The following is a 17,344-nucleotide window of genomic DNA, read 5'->3' as shown; positions in this document are numbered from 1 at the left end:
GCCACATTCTGCACCAGAATTGATAGTTTATATTTTTATCTGCATTTTATTGATCTGTTTGCAAATTGCCCTGGGGTTTATTTGGATGAAGGGTGGTTGAGAAGTGCAATAAATAAATAGATGAGAAATAAATAAAGTGCATGACAGCTTGGTATTGCTCTCTCACACACGCACACACACGGCCTTTTCAAGGTCACACTTCTGTTTTGACAACATTCATTTGTTTGGTTTTTAATTAGAGACTTTAAAAAATACTTTCCTGTGATATCTTTGTACAAGGACAGAAAATAACAGACTTGCATTTTGCACTACCAAAGAATCCCCTTCAGAGTACATGACAACATGGCTGACAAATACCTCTTATTTAAAAAATAAAAAAGACAAAGGGGTTTTTAAAAGTGTCATTTTTGTTTGTTTTTGAAAGGATGGAGGAAGAAAGAAGAACTCCGATATCCCACATAGATTTTTGAGGAACAGAGGAAGATTGAACGATCTCTCAGCAACCATGTTGACAGCTTGCCTCTCACAGAAGACAATGTAGGTCTATTACAGAAGCCAAAGCCTCCCCAAAAATCAGGATGCATTTTTTGAAACTTTTTTTGAAACTTACTAGACATTACTAGTCCAATTATATATCTGGTGGCAAAATTCAGTGTGTGGGATGTGTTCATATAATGTAGCACAGACAAGACCCTACAGCTGCTTTCCTGGTTGGACTTCCTCTGGTGTCCCTTGAAAGTTGTGCATATATAATATCATCTCTTCTCTTCCATTACCATGAGAAGCTGTAGCTGCAGTTCATGCTTTGGAGGGTGTGGAGAGAAAGAGAGAGGGAGAAGAAACACACATACATACGCACAGAGAGAAAGGGAGAAAGGGAATTTGCATTGGGAATGACGGGTGTTCCTTCTGAAAGCCTGCAAGTTCCAAATCTTCTTGAGATGTTTCACCAGCATGCTGGATTTCATGAGCCTGAGAAAGAGAAAAGAGATCAGCACATCACCTAGCATTGAGTGAAAAATATTCTTCATATTAATTAAATTTCTGAACTACCCAGGGCAGGTTACACCAACATAAAAGCACAAAATTGGAATCAGATAATAGAGTTTTCTATCCAAGGAATAGGTGGATGGATAGATGATAGATGATAGAAAGATAGATAGATGATAGATGATAGATAGATAGATAGATGATAGATGATAGATGATAGAAAGATAGATAGATAGATAGATAGATGATAGATGATAGATGATAGAAAGATAGATAGATGATAGATGATAGATAGATAGATAGATGATAGATAGATAGATAGATGATAGATAGATAGATAGATAGATAGATGATAGATAGATAGATAGATAGATGATAGATGATAGATGATAGATAGATAGATAGATAGATAGATAGATAGATAGATAGATAGATAGATGATAGATAATAGATAGATGATAGATAGATAGATAGATAGATGATAGATAGATAGATTAGATAGATGATAGATAGATAGATAGATATAGATAGATAGATGATAGATAGATAGATAGATGATAGATGATAGATAGATAGATAGATAGATAGATAGATAGATGATAGATGATAGATAGATAATAATAATGATGATAGATAGATGATAGATAGATAGATAGATAGATGATAGATGATAGATAGATAGGTGATAGATAGATAGATAGATGATAGATGATAGATAGATAGATAGATAGATAGATAGATAGATAGATGATAGATAGATAATAATAATGATGATAGATAGATGATAGATGATAGATAGATAGATAGATGATAGGTGATAGATAGATAGATGATAGATAGATAGATGATTGATAGATAGATAGATGATAGATAGATAATAATGATGATAGATAGATAGATAGATGATGATAGATAGATAGATAGATAGATAGATGATAGATAGATAGATAGATAGATGATAGATAGATAGATAGATAGATAGATGATAGATAGATAGATAGATAGATAGATAGATAGATAGATAGATGATAGATAGATAGATAGATGATAGAGATGATAGATAGATGATAGAGTATATCTTTGAACTGAAGTACTAGGCAGTTTCCTATATGCCTAACAGACTAGCTGCCACTCTTCTGAGTCCATCTGGGTTTTTTATTTTTAGGGAAGACCCCAGGTTCAATCCCCAGCATCTCCTGGTAGGGCTGAGAGAGACCCCTGTCTGAAACCCTTGAGAGCTGCAGTCAGTCAGTGTAGACAATACTGAGCTATGTGGATCAGTGGTCTGGCTCAGTTTAAGGCAACTTTCTATGTCTCAATGAATTACAGATAAGGTACCTTTGGGGAAGGTGGAAATCCTAAACTGAGGCATTTCTCAGCAATCACAGCTTACAGTATAAACTCTTCCGGCACTCACCTTTCTCACCTCTTCAGCACTGGCCTGAAAGCTGTTCTCAGTTTGTCTTTATGCTGACTGAGACAGACTTCGCTTAGGTCTAGGGAACCTTGAGTACCTCTCATGTTTCTCCCAAACCCTGTTTTAACAAAAGAAAATGTTTGTTTGGGGTTTTTTTAATTAAAAAAACAACACACCATATTTGATCAGAGTCAGTGGACAACTTTCCCCACTCTCTACAACATTCCCAGATTTTGACTGCAAATGACTCCATAATCAATATGCTGGATCCAAATGGTCTAGTGGAGGCATTTCTGCACAAAACAGGAGCCTGGAATTTTGGGACTTCCATCATCTCTCACCATTTGCCATGCTGGCTGATGCAAATGGGAGTTTGAGTCCAACAATATTTGGAGGGAAATTGGTACTTCATCCCTGTGCTAAGGGACCTCCTGCTGCTCCAGTTGGTTCTCCCAACCCTCCAGAGCAATTATATTCTTGGTGGGCATGGGGAACTGCAGTGAAGCTGGTGAAAACTGCAGCCTCTGCCCCACCATCACCTTTCTTAAGCAGGTGTCAGAACTCCAGCACTGAGATATTTGAATGCAACTTATCCATTTCCCCCCCTTGTCAGATCTTCGTTTCAGAACCTGTGGCATTCCAAATGTTTTGGGACTCCAACCCACATCAGTCCAAGCCACATGAAGGGTTATAATCCAGCAACATATGGAGGACCACAAGCTCCCCATCCCTGCCTTATTTCTTTCCATCCCCAAAATTAAACTCCCGTTGCATTGCAAAAGAGAAACAATCTGAAATAAAGATTCCTGTGAGCCCATTCACAGAGGTTGCCCTCTGTGCCTCTGAATGAGTCCCTGTTCTGGCCTGGTTTTCTTCTCATTGGCCTCCATGCCAGGTGTGTGTGGCAGATTTTGCTGCATCTCTACACTGTATGAGATTGTATCATCCCAGCTCTGTCAACTGAGAGATGCAGCCATCAGAGATAATCAGATGATATTATCAGAGCTGCAGTGGCAGAAGAAATGGTAAATTCACTTTCACGTGGAAGATAGAGCAAGATTGTCTTCTGTTGCTCCAGAAGGTAGGACCCAAACCAATGGATCTGAATTACAGGAAAGGAGACTCTACCTAAACCGTAGGAAGAACTTTCTGATGGTAAGAGCTGTTCTACGGTGGAACAGATTACCACAGATGGTAGTGGACTCTCCGTAAAGAGGTTTTAAAATACAGGGTGGGTGGCCATCTCTCAGGGATTCTTTAGCTGTGATACCTGCATTGCACAGGGTTTGGCTATATGGCCCTTGTAGGTCCCTTCCAATACTGCAATTCTGTAATTTGATATAACAATGACATGTCTCTCCAATATTTGCCAGTATTTCCAGCCATAACTTGGTCCATCATCTAATACCGTAAAATGTCTCTGTAACAATTCAGGGAACACTGCAAGAAAAAAAACCCATTCCTTGTTTGTCATTTCCATACGTGCAGTTCAAGATTTAAGGAAACTCTCTAAGTTTCAGCATAACACTGTCCTTATAGGAATGTCCATGCTACGAATTTCAGAAGGGGAAAGGGATAATCACTACAGTAATGAACGAGTGCTAAGTCCCAACTGAAATAATGCAAAAAGTTAGGCAGGAGTGTCTATGATCACCTATTTGGGGAAACCTGAAGTTTTTCAAAAATACAAAAAAAAACCAACACATTTTTTAAAAATTTTTTTTAAAAAATGGACAAAAGCTCCATAATATAGCCTTACAAAGACTGAACATGATTCGTACCTACAGAATGTAGAGCGTCAGTTGGAAAAGAAAACAAATTGCAGAAGAAAAGGTTCTTGCTTCAGCCCCTTTACAACTTATGGTATCTAGAGGAAGGGATGGCTGGCAAGAAACCTGAACAGAAGCTCTACTGGTAAGAGCTCAGGATGCATTGCAAGATTTTATTGTAGGTTCTGTTTGCTTATTTATAAGTGTGTTCCTGAAGCTTGCTTTGCTTTGCTAACACCTCTCATTTGTCTGTCAGAAGTATTCATTTGCACAGAGTGAGGGCTGTAGCTCAGTGGTAGAGCAACCAGAAGGTCCCAGGTTCAATCCTTGACATTTCCAAGCAGGGCTGGGAGAGACCCTGGTCTGAAACCCTGGAAAACTGTCAGTGTAGACAATAGTGAGCTAGATGGACAATTCAAAGTGTTGGTGCTAACCCTCAAAGCCCTAAATGGCCTTGGCCCAGTATACCTGAAGCAGCATCTCCACCTCCATTGTTCTGCCCAGACACTGAGGTCCTCCTCTGAGGGTCTTCTGGCAGCTCCCTCACTATGAGAAGCAAAGTTACAGGGAACCAGAAGGCCCTGCTTGTCAGTGGCACCCTTCCTGTGGAATGCTCTCCCTTCAGATGTCAAGGAGATAAAGAAGGACACAATTTTTAGAAGACATCTGAAGGCAGCCCTGTATTGGTAGGATTTTAATGTTTGATGTTTTATTATGTTTTTATATATGCTGTAAACCGCTCAGAGTGGCTGGGGAAACCCAGCCAGATGGGTGGAGTATTATTATTATTATTATTATTATTATTATTATTATTATTATTATGCTGCATTCCTGTATGCGCTTATGATGGTGAAGGTCTCCATGAAGTCAAATGGTGCACTTCAGCAACACCACAGCAATACATAGCACAGAAGAAACACACAACAACCTCTAAAAAAATATTAAAAGGAAGGACAGTTTTCTGACAGCTTATTTTGACCCTTGGTGGCACTTAATTCAACCTGAGATCCTCACATTCTAGTTTCAGAAGTTGACTCAGAAATAAGTTCCAGTGTGTTCAGTAAGCCATACTCCCAGGGAAGCAAACATAGGGTGGGAGTGAGGGGTGGGGAGTAACATTCAAAATGTGGTTGCATTAATGCAGCCAATGTTTTGCCCTCCATATGTTGTTGGACTACAACTCCCATCTTCAGGGACCACTGGACACATTGGCTGGGGCTGATAGAAATTGGAATTCATCTGAAGGGTTGAGCCTTGGTTACCACACAACAGTGGGTGGCACAATGGGTCCAGCTATTAACCAGAAAGTTAGTGGTTCAAGGCCACCCTGGGACAGCTGTGGGCAGAGGGTTGGACTAGATGACCCTCAGGGTTCCTTCCAACTCTACAATTCTATTATGATTTATTGAATGAACTAATCAAATGCTGAACCTTGCTGTGCTAACTTTAATCAGCAAGACATACAAAGAATCCTTCAGGTTTTAAGGCTTATGTTGAAGATTCCAGATTGAAATTTCTACCTCCCCCACCCCACAAAAAATCATTTCAGATCAAATCTGAATCTTTTCAAGGAAAGGGGCTATTTCCCCCTGTACCTGTAGGTTGGATCACCAGTGAGGACATGGCTCTGAGCATGTACAGAGGTCCATTTTCACCATTCAGTCAAAACCTAACTATATGATACTTAGCAGCTTCACCATATTGTTCTCTTGCTGGACATACATTTGATTTTTGCCACTAACGTATTTTAAAATAAGTGGTGAACTTATTGCACATTGGCTTTTCCTTGTCATGTTGTGACACTCTACTACACTCTACTACATGGAAAGATCATTACTTCCCAGAAGTTCTTTGAGAAACAGATGGATTCATCCAGTAACTACATGAAAAATGGCTGTGCATTATGTGGTCCTGGACCTAGAAAACCATGGCAGAGCTTTTCACACCACATAAACTTCCGTTCACTAAAATCAAGCAGTGCTTCTGGATATGGAAAGAAAGGGGGGAATCTCAAGAAGCTGGCTACCTTCAGTTCCTGCTGAATACTGACAGGTCTCGCCCAGCATGGGATAGGAAGCATAGTTTAAAGAGATGGACTGCAGGTTGAAGGTCGAATTCTTAAAGATCTTGGTCGGTTGAGCCAGCTCTTCCAAGGCCTTGTCATGAATAGACTGTGTTCTCACAAGGCTGCCCAGGGGCCTCTCCTCACCGCATTGTCCCACAGCCCCAGGGGGCCTTCCCCTTAGCACCAAACAGTCAGGGCTCTCTGTCCTTTGAGCAGGATGGCTCATGGGTCCCACAATCACATTGGCCCCTGCTGTGTGAGCTAAAGACCAGATCCTGGGCTTCTCAGGGGCTTCGTAGGGTTGGCCATGATTTCCAAGGCCACCCACCAAGGTGGCTCCTCCCTTGTGGCCAAGGAAGTCCCCCGTAAGTGCCAAGTCAGCTTTGGCACAGGGGAAGGCCTGAAAGTGGCTGGGCAGGCTAAGGTTGCAGTTGTTTTTTTCTGTCTCGGCCAAGGTGCTGCCCACACCAGGGACTTCTTGGTGTGGATGCTTCGGCTCAGCCTCCAGCTTGATTTCAGCCTCCTCCTCGTCCAAGTCCTCCAGATCGCTCAACTGCAATTCCTTTTCTTCTTTGCATCTTTTGGGATCTGTATTTTGGAACGAAAAGCAGGGGCAGAAAGGATATGTGTAAACAACAACAACCCACAAGAAGGTTGAGTAACTGCAAGGCCAGGCCACACACTAGCCTCAATGAGGTAGTCACCTCAGGTGGCCGGCTGGGGCAACTGGTAGGGGTGGTGGATCCGGGATCCCAAGAAGATGACCACTTATTGCCCCTTGAGTTTTTCACTCATGGCTGCCACTTGAGAAGAATGGGGCCACCACTAGCACTGCCTTCTCCACTCTGGCCTTTTTTCTCCACCACCAGCTTCAGCATGCCAGGGCTTTTCTATGCCACCTCCAATCACCTCAGGTGGAAAAGGAGGAGGAGGCGGTAGCGGTGGGGGAAGGGAAGAGGAGAAGTGGCAGGGGGGCACAATTGACTAGTTTTGCCTCAAGCGGCAAAATGTATTGGGCCAGCCAGCCCTGAACTACCATGCCAAAATGCAAGGAGATCAGAACTTTGCACTTCTCATTTACAGACAGTGATAGTTTAGTACTTTCACATTCAGCTAAATACCAAGGACAAGAAGCAAATAAGGCATTCCCTTCATATCCGATATTGAATTAGACATTAGACAAAATTCTCTCTCTCTCTCTCTCTCTCTCTCTCTCTCTCTGTGTGTGTGTGTGTGTGTGTGTGTTTGTGTGTATTTAGTCACACTACATATAATCAAATTTATGGCACTTCCTGCTACAGAGATGTGGTGTTGGCCATTACCTTAGATAGCTTTTAAGATGGTTTATGAAAAATAATAATACAGTTCTACCAACGGCCATTCATTGTGATGGCTGGATTCTGTATTCAAAGCAGAGACCGTACACCACTGAGCACAGGTAGGGCACTATGGGCTTACTGGAGGCATCTGGTAGACCACTTGATAGACATTTGGTGTGATCCAGCAGGGCATCAAAAACTGAACATAAGAGGAGCCTTGAGAGATCAGATCAAAGATCTACAGTATCTCAGAGTTGGAGAATATCTGTGTCCCTCAATATGTTGCTGGACTACAACTCCCATCAGTCTTGATCCTGCCATCTGGGGTTGATGGATTCTGCAGACCAGCAACATCTGGAGGCCCAAAAGTTCTCCACCCCGGTCTATCAAGACCAGCCCCATGCACTCCACAGTGGTCAACCAGATGGCTCCAGGAAATACAATATAATAATTACTTTACAGTATTTTATATTTTCTTCCAAAGAATCCATTATATCTTCACAACCACTCTGTAAAGTAGATTAGATCAAGAGGCATCCAGCAAGTCCATTTCCAAGCCTACCTTTGCTTTCATTTTCACTGCCACAGTCTTCACCATTCCTTCTCCCATCCTCTCGCCTCTCTTCTCCTGCTTTGTTTTTTGGAGACCAGGTCATCTTATTCTCTTTCTTGAGCCTTCTCCGAGCATTGGCAAACCAGGTAGAGACCTGAGTGAGGGTCATCTTGGTGATGATGGCCAGCATGATCTTCTCTCCTTTGGTAGGGTAGGGGTTTTTCCGGTGCTCATACAGCCACGTCTTCAAAGTGCTAGTGGTCTCTCGGGTGGCATTCTTGCGTCTGGCTGAGCTGCTAAAATCCACTGTTCCATATCTGGGAGAGAGATAGACATGCTGAGCATGATTTTCTGAGCCAGTATGGAGGTGCATATGCTACTTTTCAGGCAGAATGGAACCACCAATTGGAACAGTGTCAAAATGAACACAACTTCTGTGTAACTGGGAAATAATTTCCATATCTATAGAGGCATTGGCCAATGAGAAGATAACTACAGCCCATTCATAGGCTTAAGAACATAAGACACACCTGCTGGATGAGACTAGTGGCCCATCTAGTCCAGCATCCTGTTCTCACAATGCCAACCAGATTCCTACGGGATACCCACAAACAAGACCTGAGCACAAGAGCATCTTCCTCCCTGCAGTTTCCAGCAACTAACAGCATAATGTCTCCAATTGTGGAGGTCATTTGTTGGTGATTCTAGGCAAATTTACTCACAAGTTTGATCCACTGAATACAATGGAGCTTACTCCCCAATAAGAGTGTTTAGATAGAATTCTATACACCCTTACAGGGGAGCATGTTCTACTAAACTCAATAGGACTTCTGAGCATGCCTGCAAAGGATTGCATTTCTACACCTTTTGCTATCATCAGGTCTAAAAGATGGCAAGAATGAGAAATGTTACTCAAATATATTTTAATTGAATATTCTAGTCATTTGCATCTTGCAGGTGGTGAGTACTTTCTTCTATTTATGTATTTAAAAAAGAAAAGTACAGGATAGTGTGAGATAGAAACTACTTCCTCTTCAGAGCCCTATTGGCAATGCCATCTTATGCACGTTTAAAGGTAAAGGGACCCTTGGCCATTAGGTCCAGTTGTGGCTGACTCTGGGGTTGCAGCGCTCATCTCGCTTTATTGGCCGAGGGAGCCGGCGTACAGCTTCCAGGTCATTCTGGCGAACCAGAGCAGCTCATGAAAATGCCATTTACCTTCCTGCTGGAGTGGTACCTATTTACTCAGAGGTAAATCCCTCTAAGTTCAATGGGGCTTACTCTCTTGTAAGTGAATATAGGACTTCAACCAATCACCCAAAAGCTATATAACAAACAGAAAAGCTGCAGGCCATACTTTTCCTCATTGTGGCTTCTCAGTGCTGTGGGAAGTTTAAGACAGAAGAGGTCTACCAGCAGAAAGTAGGGAAATTATGGGGAATTGTGCATCCCCCATATGTTGTTGGACTCCAGCTCCCATTGTTAAAAGACAACTGAAGGCGGCCCCATTTAGGGAAGTTTTTAATGTTTGATGCTGTATTGTTTTTTATATTCGGTTGGAAGCTGCCCAGAGTGGCTGGGGAAACCCAGCCAGATGAGCAGGGTATAAATAATATATTTATCATCATCATCATCATCCCTAATCACTGGCCACACTGGATGATGGAAGTTGGGATCCAACAACATCTGGAGGATTGCAGGATCCTCATCTGGGTTGCAGTTTTATAAAATTATGCATGACATGGAGAAAGTGGGTAGAGAAAAGTTTTCCTCCCTGTCTCATAACACTAGAACAATGCTGGAAGATTCATCACAGATAAAAATAATTACTTCACATAGTGAATAAATTCTCCACATAGCACCTAGTTAAACTATGGAATCGCCCCAGGAGGCAGTGATGGGCACCAACTTGGATGGCTATGAAAGAGGATTTTTGATGGCTATGAAAGATGAATTTATGGAGGATACCAATGGCTACAAGCCAGAATGGCTGTGTTTTGCCTCCACAGTCGGAGGCAGTAATGCATCTGAATACCCACTGCTGGAAACCACAGGAGGGAGAGTGGTCTCCTGCTCAGGTCCTGCTTGACTGTTTCCCACAGGCATCTGGTTGGCCACTGTGAGAACAGAATGCCATTGGCCTGAACCAAATAAAAAGATTTAGGCAAACCCCAATGCTATATTGCTTAATAATTATAACAGTGATCATTATGAAAAAATACAGGTCTTGGTGCTGGCCTGCCCTCTTTTGCATGTATATATTGCTAGGCCAGATGAAAGGTTGTACTGACAGCAGAGTAACTAGCTTACAAAGGTCAGTGACAAAAGAAGGACAAGCTTTGCATGGAGACAGTCCCAGATTAGTCTCAGGCATCCTCAAGAAGGGCTTCTATCTCCTGGAGAGCTGTTGCCTTTCACTCTAGACAGGCCACATTCACACGTACATTTAAAGTATTAAGATCCCACTTTGAAAAGTCATGGCTTCCCCCAAAGAATTCTGGGAACTGTAGAAGCTGAGGGGTTGTTAGGAGGAGACGTCTATTCCCCTCACAGAGCTATGATTCCCAGAGTTTCTCCCTCAGTTGATTTGCTCTAGTTTTTATTGTTTTATACTGTATATTAATGTTAGCCTATTATTTTATTGCTGTGGGAGCCCCTTACAAAAGTTCTGTTACGGGACAGCTATATAAATGCAGACAGTAAATGAATAGCCATAGGATCACCACCCTCTGCAATGTATGCAGAAGGCCCCAGAGTCAACTCTGGCCGTGTGAGAAGGTTCCTTGTTTGAAATCCAGGAGAGCGGCTATGTGTCATTGTGAGGAACGCTGAGCTAGATGGATCCCACTCAGTATCCCACTCAGTATCAGGTACAGAGGAGTCGCTTGAAAGGCATTGGAAGGGGCTCCTTTGCCCTTTGCAAAGCACGCCTAGCATTCCGGGCGCCACTGCAAAAGCAAACCTTCGAATGGAGTCGTGCTATTCAGTGGTGTAGCGTGGGGGGTGCAGGGGGGGCCGGCCGCACCGGCCGCAACATCTGGGGGTTAGGGTTAGGGGGCGCAGATCCACGGGTTAGGGGGCGCAAATCCACGGGTTAGGGGGCGCAAATTACTTGCTTTCCCCCGGGTGCTGACAACCCACGCTCCGCCACTGGTGCTATTCCTGATGGCTGCTCCCCAGATCGCCCGGGATTAACACACAGAGAGACGAGTCAATTGTTAGGGCGGGGGAGGGAGAATGTCGGAGGTTTGCCGCTGCTGTAGCTCCCAACAGTCGCGGGCAGATCTAAAGAGCTCCCGCTCGGCTGATCAAAGCGCTTGTTACCTGTCGTATTGGTACTGCCCAAAGGAATGCTCGTAGGTGTAGTAGGCGGCGGCCGTGGGCTGTGCAATCCCCGCGTGCAAAGCGGAGGAGCCGTCCTTGATGTCGTACTGGGAGTTCTAGAAAACGCATTAAAAGTGTTTTAAGGCTGAGTACGAAGGGAGATCCCGCGTGCTTTTTCTTTTCTTTCCAGTCCACCCTACTCCGGGCCGAGATGCCCCAACTAACCAATAGCAATGACTGTGTGAAATCGGACCCGCTACTCTGGATTCCTTAATCCGGATTAAGTACCTTTTGGACTAATGAGAGCGTTTAGGCTGTTCAGGCTTTCATGGGAGTAAGCCCCAGCTGAGTACAGAACTATTTGGGGACGATTCCCGAAGTTGCTATTTCTTCCCCTTTGCGTTGAGGCCAGGGTTGACTATACGCATACACAATTCCCATGTTGGGTTTTCACCTCCATGGTGCGATCCTGAAACTGCAGTCCTAAAACACATTTACTGAGCAGCAATTGCCGTTGAACAAATGGGACCTGTTTTCAAATAAACAGGGAGCTGCATTGCTAAATCCTACCAACTTTAACGCAGAGCTGTCCCACCTTGCTGCTTTTTAACTAAAAATTCCTAAATTTTGTTTCGCTTGGAAGTCAAGGATGGGTGGATCGGCTAGAAAAGGGGGATAGGTTTTTTTAATGAACTTATCATAAATATTAAGTTTCTGAAGGATGCTAGTTTTAGAAAACGACCTTATGGTGTAATTATAATGACATTTGCCAATGTGTACGCTCCATTGGACTCACAAGGAATTACTTCTGAGATGACAATAGAATTGTCTCCCTCTTTTTTAGTCTCCCTCTTTTTGGTCTCCTCTCCGGATCAGTGTAATAACTGCAAGCCACCTCGGGGCAGAGACCCTTTTGTGTATGATGAAGGAGGTACAGGGATGGAGCTCTTTATTTTATTTTATTTTTACATTATCTTGACATCAATAGGTCCCTGCCTTCAATGAGCTTGCAGTCGCAAATCATCGATGGCAAGTGGAGGAGAGGTTTCTGCTTCGAGTATAAGAATTGCTCTTGTAGAATTTGGGGACCCGAATCTGTGCACAACCGCAAGTCCTCCTTTCCACGCCGCTTTGGTTTTGTACAGATCCCAGTTAAATTCCCCGCGCGCTCTTCCAGGTGAGTGTGGACAGGGACCGCTGTCCGGCGGCTCAAGTCTATGCATGTTTGCTCAGAATAAAATTATGCATATCCCCGAGCCCTGCGGAAAAGATCCCAAACCTATGACCCAGTTGTGTTCAGTGGGGCGGGCCTACTCCTACCTTGGAGTGCCTAAGGTTTCTCAATACCCAACAGGTCTACACGGACCTCCCCAAATCCCAATATGTCTACTCGGAAGTAAGTAGCACGGATCTTAGTGGGGCTTTATAATTTCCTAGTAAGAATTGTACGCTAGGAAAGAGACTCAGAAGGGAACCAAACATCAAGAAACAGCGCAGGGTTTTACTTCCGAGTAAACATCATCGCCTTGTAATGTAATCATCGCATTCTGATTCCCCTCCGCCCAGCTGCAAAATTGCCAATACGATTAGGTGCATTACCAGGTCAACAGGGACTAGCGCCCCCTTTTCCTCTTAGTAACCAAATTGTAGCGCGAAAGTCATAGGGGAGCGGAAGGCCTGTGCCTTCGCTTCACTCACCAGCGTGGTGTACAGTGTGGACGGATCCGCTCCGTACGGGAGGTAATTGGCGTAACTTTGGCCAGCCGCAGCTGCGTAGGGCGAGCCGTACATCCCCAGCGCCGCATTGAGGTCCGTCCTGGAGCCGGCCAACAGCCTGTTCTCGTAAGAGGGGCAGCAGAGGGTGGCCGTTTGGGAAGAAGATCCCGAGGACACATCGGAGACGGATCGGGTCCCTGAGTCACAGCAAGTGGTACTAGAGGTGGCTGAGACGAAAAACTGGAGTTCAGAGAGAAAGGGAAAGAGAGAGAGAGAAATAATTATAAAAACGCAAGAAAGAAAGTCGAGAAACAATTTCACGTTAATTGCAAAGCACATTTGCAGCGGGTGGGTGCTGGGGGAGAAACCCTTGTTAGCCCTGAAGAAACGGACGGTGTAGGATCGAGTAGGATCCAGCCGGTCAATGGGGCTGTGGAGATCCAGGGGTCCGGAGGAGGCTCTCCAAAGCGGGACGCCAGAAGTACAGAGTCTCCTAAACCAACCCCAATTTACAGCAAAGGAAGCCCCTAAAGCGAATGTAATGTTTTGCTTAGAATTCCTGTTCCGAGTGGCTTGGAAATCTTAATGGAAAGGGAGAGAGGGGGAAGGTACCATCGTGGCAAGCCGGATGAGACTCTTAAAAGATACCACCTTCTCTTAAATTATATGGGGGGGGATGCAGGTAGCGGGGAGGGGAGGCTGGGCAGGTGTAACACTATGGGAGGCTTCCAGCTTCATCCGCAGAGGCACGAAGTCGGCGGGGATGAGGCACCTGGGACCGAAGTCAGGCAGGAAGGCTTGGAAAGCAAGGGGAAGCAGAATGGTTGCTCCCATGAGAGAGCAGCGGATACCAGTCAATTAAAAGACCGATTTTTTCTCTCTTTAAAGTATATATAAGATAAGCCTGGGAGATACACCCCCACCTGAAAGCCTGGAGAACGGCTGCCAGTCAGTGTAGACAATACTGAACTGGATGGACCGATGGTCTGACTCGCTGTAAGGTAGGTTCCTGAATTCTAGATCAAGTCATAGTATACTTTTGCAATTTGCATTACACCGTATGACACAATAGAGTAAATGACACTGAATTAATTGGCTGCATACGCTGTTATTCTTTCTCTCACATACACACCTCGCCCTCCCAGGTCTCTACCCCCGCCTACCCCTCAGGTAAAAAGAAAACAAATAATTGGGGGGGGACTGACTCTCGTGGATTACACCGGAATAAGCAGAATCCGAAATCCAAATCTAAATTGGACTAGAAAGCGTGTGGGCTCAGTAACAATCGCCCCTTTCCAAAACGGGACTGACTTCTCAGTCAGGTATGTGTAGGAATGCCTCTTCGCGTGAGAAAACTGCGACGAGTCAATAAGTTCCATTGGAATCGATTGGACTTTCCTTCCAAGTCAGTATCTTCCAAGTCAGTATCTTAGAACAGCTTTGGTCGCCTTGGCAAAACTTTATTTCCAAGTTATTTTCTCACTCAAAGAACCGTATGTCAATATTTATTGGATCTGAGAGGAGGGGGAGCACACCCAAACTGTGCCAGTCCTATAAATACCTGTACCCAAACAACACATACACGGATCGCCTTCAGTGGAAAATCAATAAGAGATTTGCAGATCAACTGAACTTCAGGAACACCCCCCCCTCTTCCGCCTAAACTTGCCACCACTTAAAACTGAACAGGTAGTCATGAGGAAACAAATTCTTGTTGCGATCCTCTGCATCTTTCTTTGGGATTGAGTCCCATTGCAAACAACCTGTCTTACTCCTGAGTAAACTTGGGTACGAGCAGTATGCTGGTTCACCATATTTCCCATTCATTCAAACACGCGCACGCAGACACCCATCACACAGATCAAAGGAAGGTGGGAGGGGGCGACGCAGCATCTCCTCCAGATATTCATTTGAAACAAACAAACAAAAATGATTAAAACTAGATAAATGCAAAGGAGGCTTTGAAAAGATACCTGACATTGCACGCCACGCCACAGACCCGGTTCTCCCCCCACAGTAAAAAAAAAAAAAAAAAGTGGTGGTGGGTGTTTGGACTTACCTGAGAAGACGTGTTGTAAGGATATCCAAGCTGTGAAAAAGACATCGTTGCTTTCCAGTTTTGTTTGGGGTGGGTTTTCTTTTTTTGAACGGAGGTTTGGGTGACCCCCCCTTTCTCCCCCCCTCCCCAAATCCTTCGCCACTGAGTCCTCCCCCTCCTTCCCTCCCGACCCACCTTTTCACACCCCCATCCCCACGCTGCCTCTTGATGACGATCAATTACGAGCAGGATTGCGATGGATTATTTTTTATTTCTTCTCTTCGCAACACTCCCCCCCCCGCGCCCCGCCCGCCCTCTCTACACACGTGAATTATAAATGATTGCAAGCGGGCATCTGCGGAAAAGAGGCTCGCAGCCTCCGCCGGAGCTCCCCGCCCGCCCCCTCCTCATCCTGGTGCTTCTTGGAAAGAGAGGGAGGGCTATAAATATAGATATAGATCATTTATAGATGGATGGATAGATAGATAGAATCTATGGAGGGGGAGAACAGCTCAACAGAGGACGAGTTTTGTTGGAGAGGCGGGGGGGGGAGCGGAGAGGAGGATGTTGGAAAGAAATTGGTGATGATGGTGGTGGTGGAGGGGTGCCCGGAGTGGGTGGGTGGGAAGGAAACGTCAAAGCTGGCAAGCCGTGGAAGAGTTCGCTTGTGCATTGTTTTTCTGTTCCCGTTCGAGTCCTTTCGCGCGCCGCTCCCCAGCCAGCGGAGCCGAGTGACGTCATAAGTAATCCCGAGTTCTTCGTGCCAATCCTGAGCCTCGCGCTGAGCATCTTAAAAGGCGCCCTTGCTTGTATCTGGCATTATTGTTGTTATTGTTGTTGTTATTTATTCCGTGAACGGGGCCTCTGTGCACGTCAAATTTAAAGGCAGAGCCCTAACCTTGCCTCTTTTTGCTTTTCTTTTTTTGCAGAGGGTAATGACAAGCAGTGGTGTGGTCAATTCGAAAGTGCAGGCGCCCTTCAGGCCCGCCCCTAACCACGCCCCCTTTTGCCTATACAACAAAAGTGCATTGTTGTCGACCAAGGCAGAAGCGATGACTTCCATGACAAACCAGCTTCCCCGCGGTTTCCTTTACTCCCAGCTCCCGCTTGCGCCACCCGGTCCGAGGAAGAGTTCTGGTGCACTCTGAAGCTTACTCGCTCTTTTGCTACCCGTTTGTGTTGGAAACGGATTCATGGGATCCCCCCGCCAAAAACAAAACAACAACAATATTAGACATGCATGCTCACACAACCTTTCCCTCCCGCAGCTTAGTTTATTTGCTTGGTTTCTTTTGGAATATATTATTATTATTATTATTAACTATTACTACTATTACAATTGCTATATATCACCGCAGGAAAGGACTTCATCATCCCTCTGATGTGAAACAAACGGGCAGCTTCATTCTTGTCCGTCCCTGCTGGGAGAGGGTTAAATATCTCCCTCTATAAATCGCTAGTTCCTGTTGTTGCTGTTGGTTTGTTTGCTTTCCCATACCTCTCCCCCCCCTCTCTTTTCACACAACCCAAACCCAGATATGAGAACACAAAAGGACAGAATTCACCTTTACGTTCCTCCACTGCAGCATCATCGCCACCAGCGGGAAGAAACACCACGTTTCCTTCACCACCACCTAGAGAAACACACTTGCTTCCCCTAGGGGGCTCACCCACTCACCCCACAGGAACAAATGAAATCTCGGGAGCTGCTGTTTACCACTCTATACCCGTCCTATGAGGTCCAATCCTAATCTCAGTCCTAGGCGTGTTCAACTCAGTTGAGTTAAATGGGCTTTAGCGCCAGCTAAAATGCCTGCAGGATCGCGACCTGATTTTCTTTCCTCTTTTCCACTCCGCAAATCAGCATGGGATGCGCTCATTGGTCCAATGACAGATCAGGAAGACCATTTCCCCAGTCAGTATAACCCCATAAAGCCCTTACCTGTCCCCAACCCCATGGCCACCTCATAGGCACCCAGAATCCTTAGTAACTTCGTCGTCTGCCGTTGTCACCCTGTAGGCCCTACAGCGGGGGCGTAGGAATTCCCTTTGCACAAGCACTCCTTTCCCTGCTGGACCCATAGCTAAATAAAGGAGAAGGGGTCAGACTGTAATAATAGAGGATCACGGTGAAACTATCTTTGTTCATAGTC

The 17,344-nt window shown here is 44.9% G+C and overlaps 1 protein-coding gene across 1 annotated transcript; it reads right to left on the bottom strand.

Moving 5' to 3' along the window:
• Window positions 1-215: 215 nt before the first annotated feature.
• IRX6 (iroquois homeobox 6) lies at window positions 216-15,300 on the bottom strand. The gene is made up of 7 exons (XM_053400113.1): window positions 15,213-15,300; window positions 13,136-13,393; window positions 11,438-11,553; window positions 8,123-8,430; window positions 6,203-6,829; window positions 2,408-2,525; window positions 216-972 (listed from the first exon to the last, which is right to left on the bottom strand). The coding sequence occupies exons 1-6, from the start codon at window positions 15,255-15,257 to the stop codon at window positions 2,413-2,415; spliced, it is 1,467 nt and encodes a 488-aa protein (XP_053256088.1). The 5' UTR covers window positions 15,258-15,300; the 3' UTR covers window positions 216-972; window positions 2,408-2,412.
• Between the last annotated feature and the right edge of the window lie 2,044 nt (window positions 15,301-17,344).

This window comes from Podarcis raffonei, chromosome 8, assembly GCF_027172205.1.
Source record: "Podarcis raffonei isolate rPodRaf1 chromosome 8, rPodRaf1.pri, whole genome shotgun sequence".
NCBI classification, from domain to species: Eukaryota; Metazoa; Chordata; class Lepidosauria; order Squamata; family Lacertidae; genus Podarcis; species Podarcis raffonei.
The sequence above is the reverse complement of the archived record's forward strand: the minus strand, read 5'-3'. Positions and strand labels throughout refer to the sequence as shown.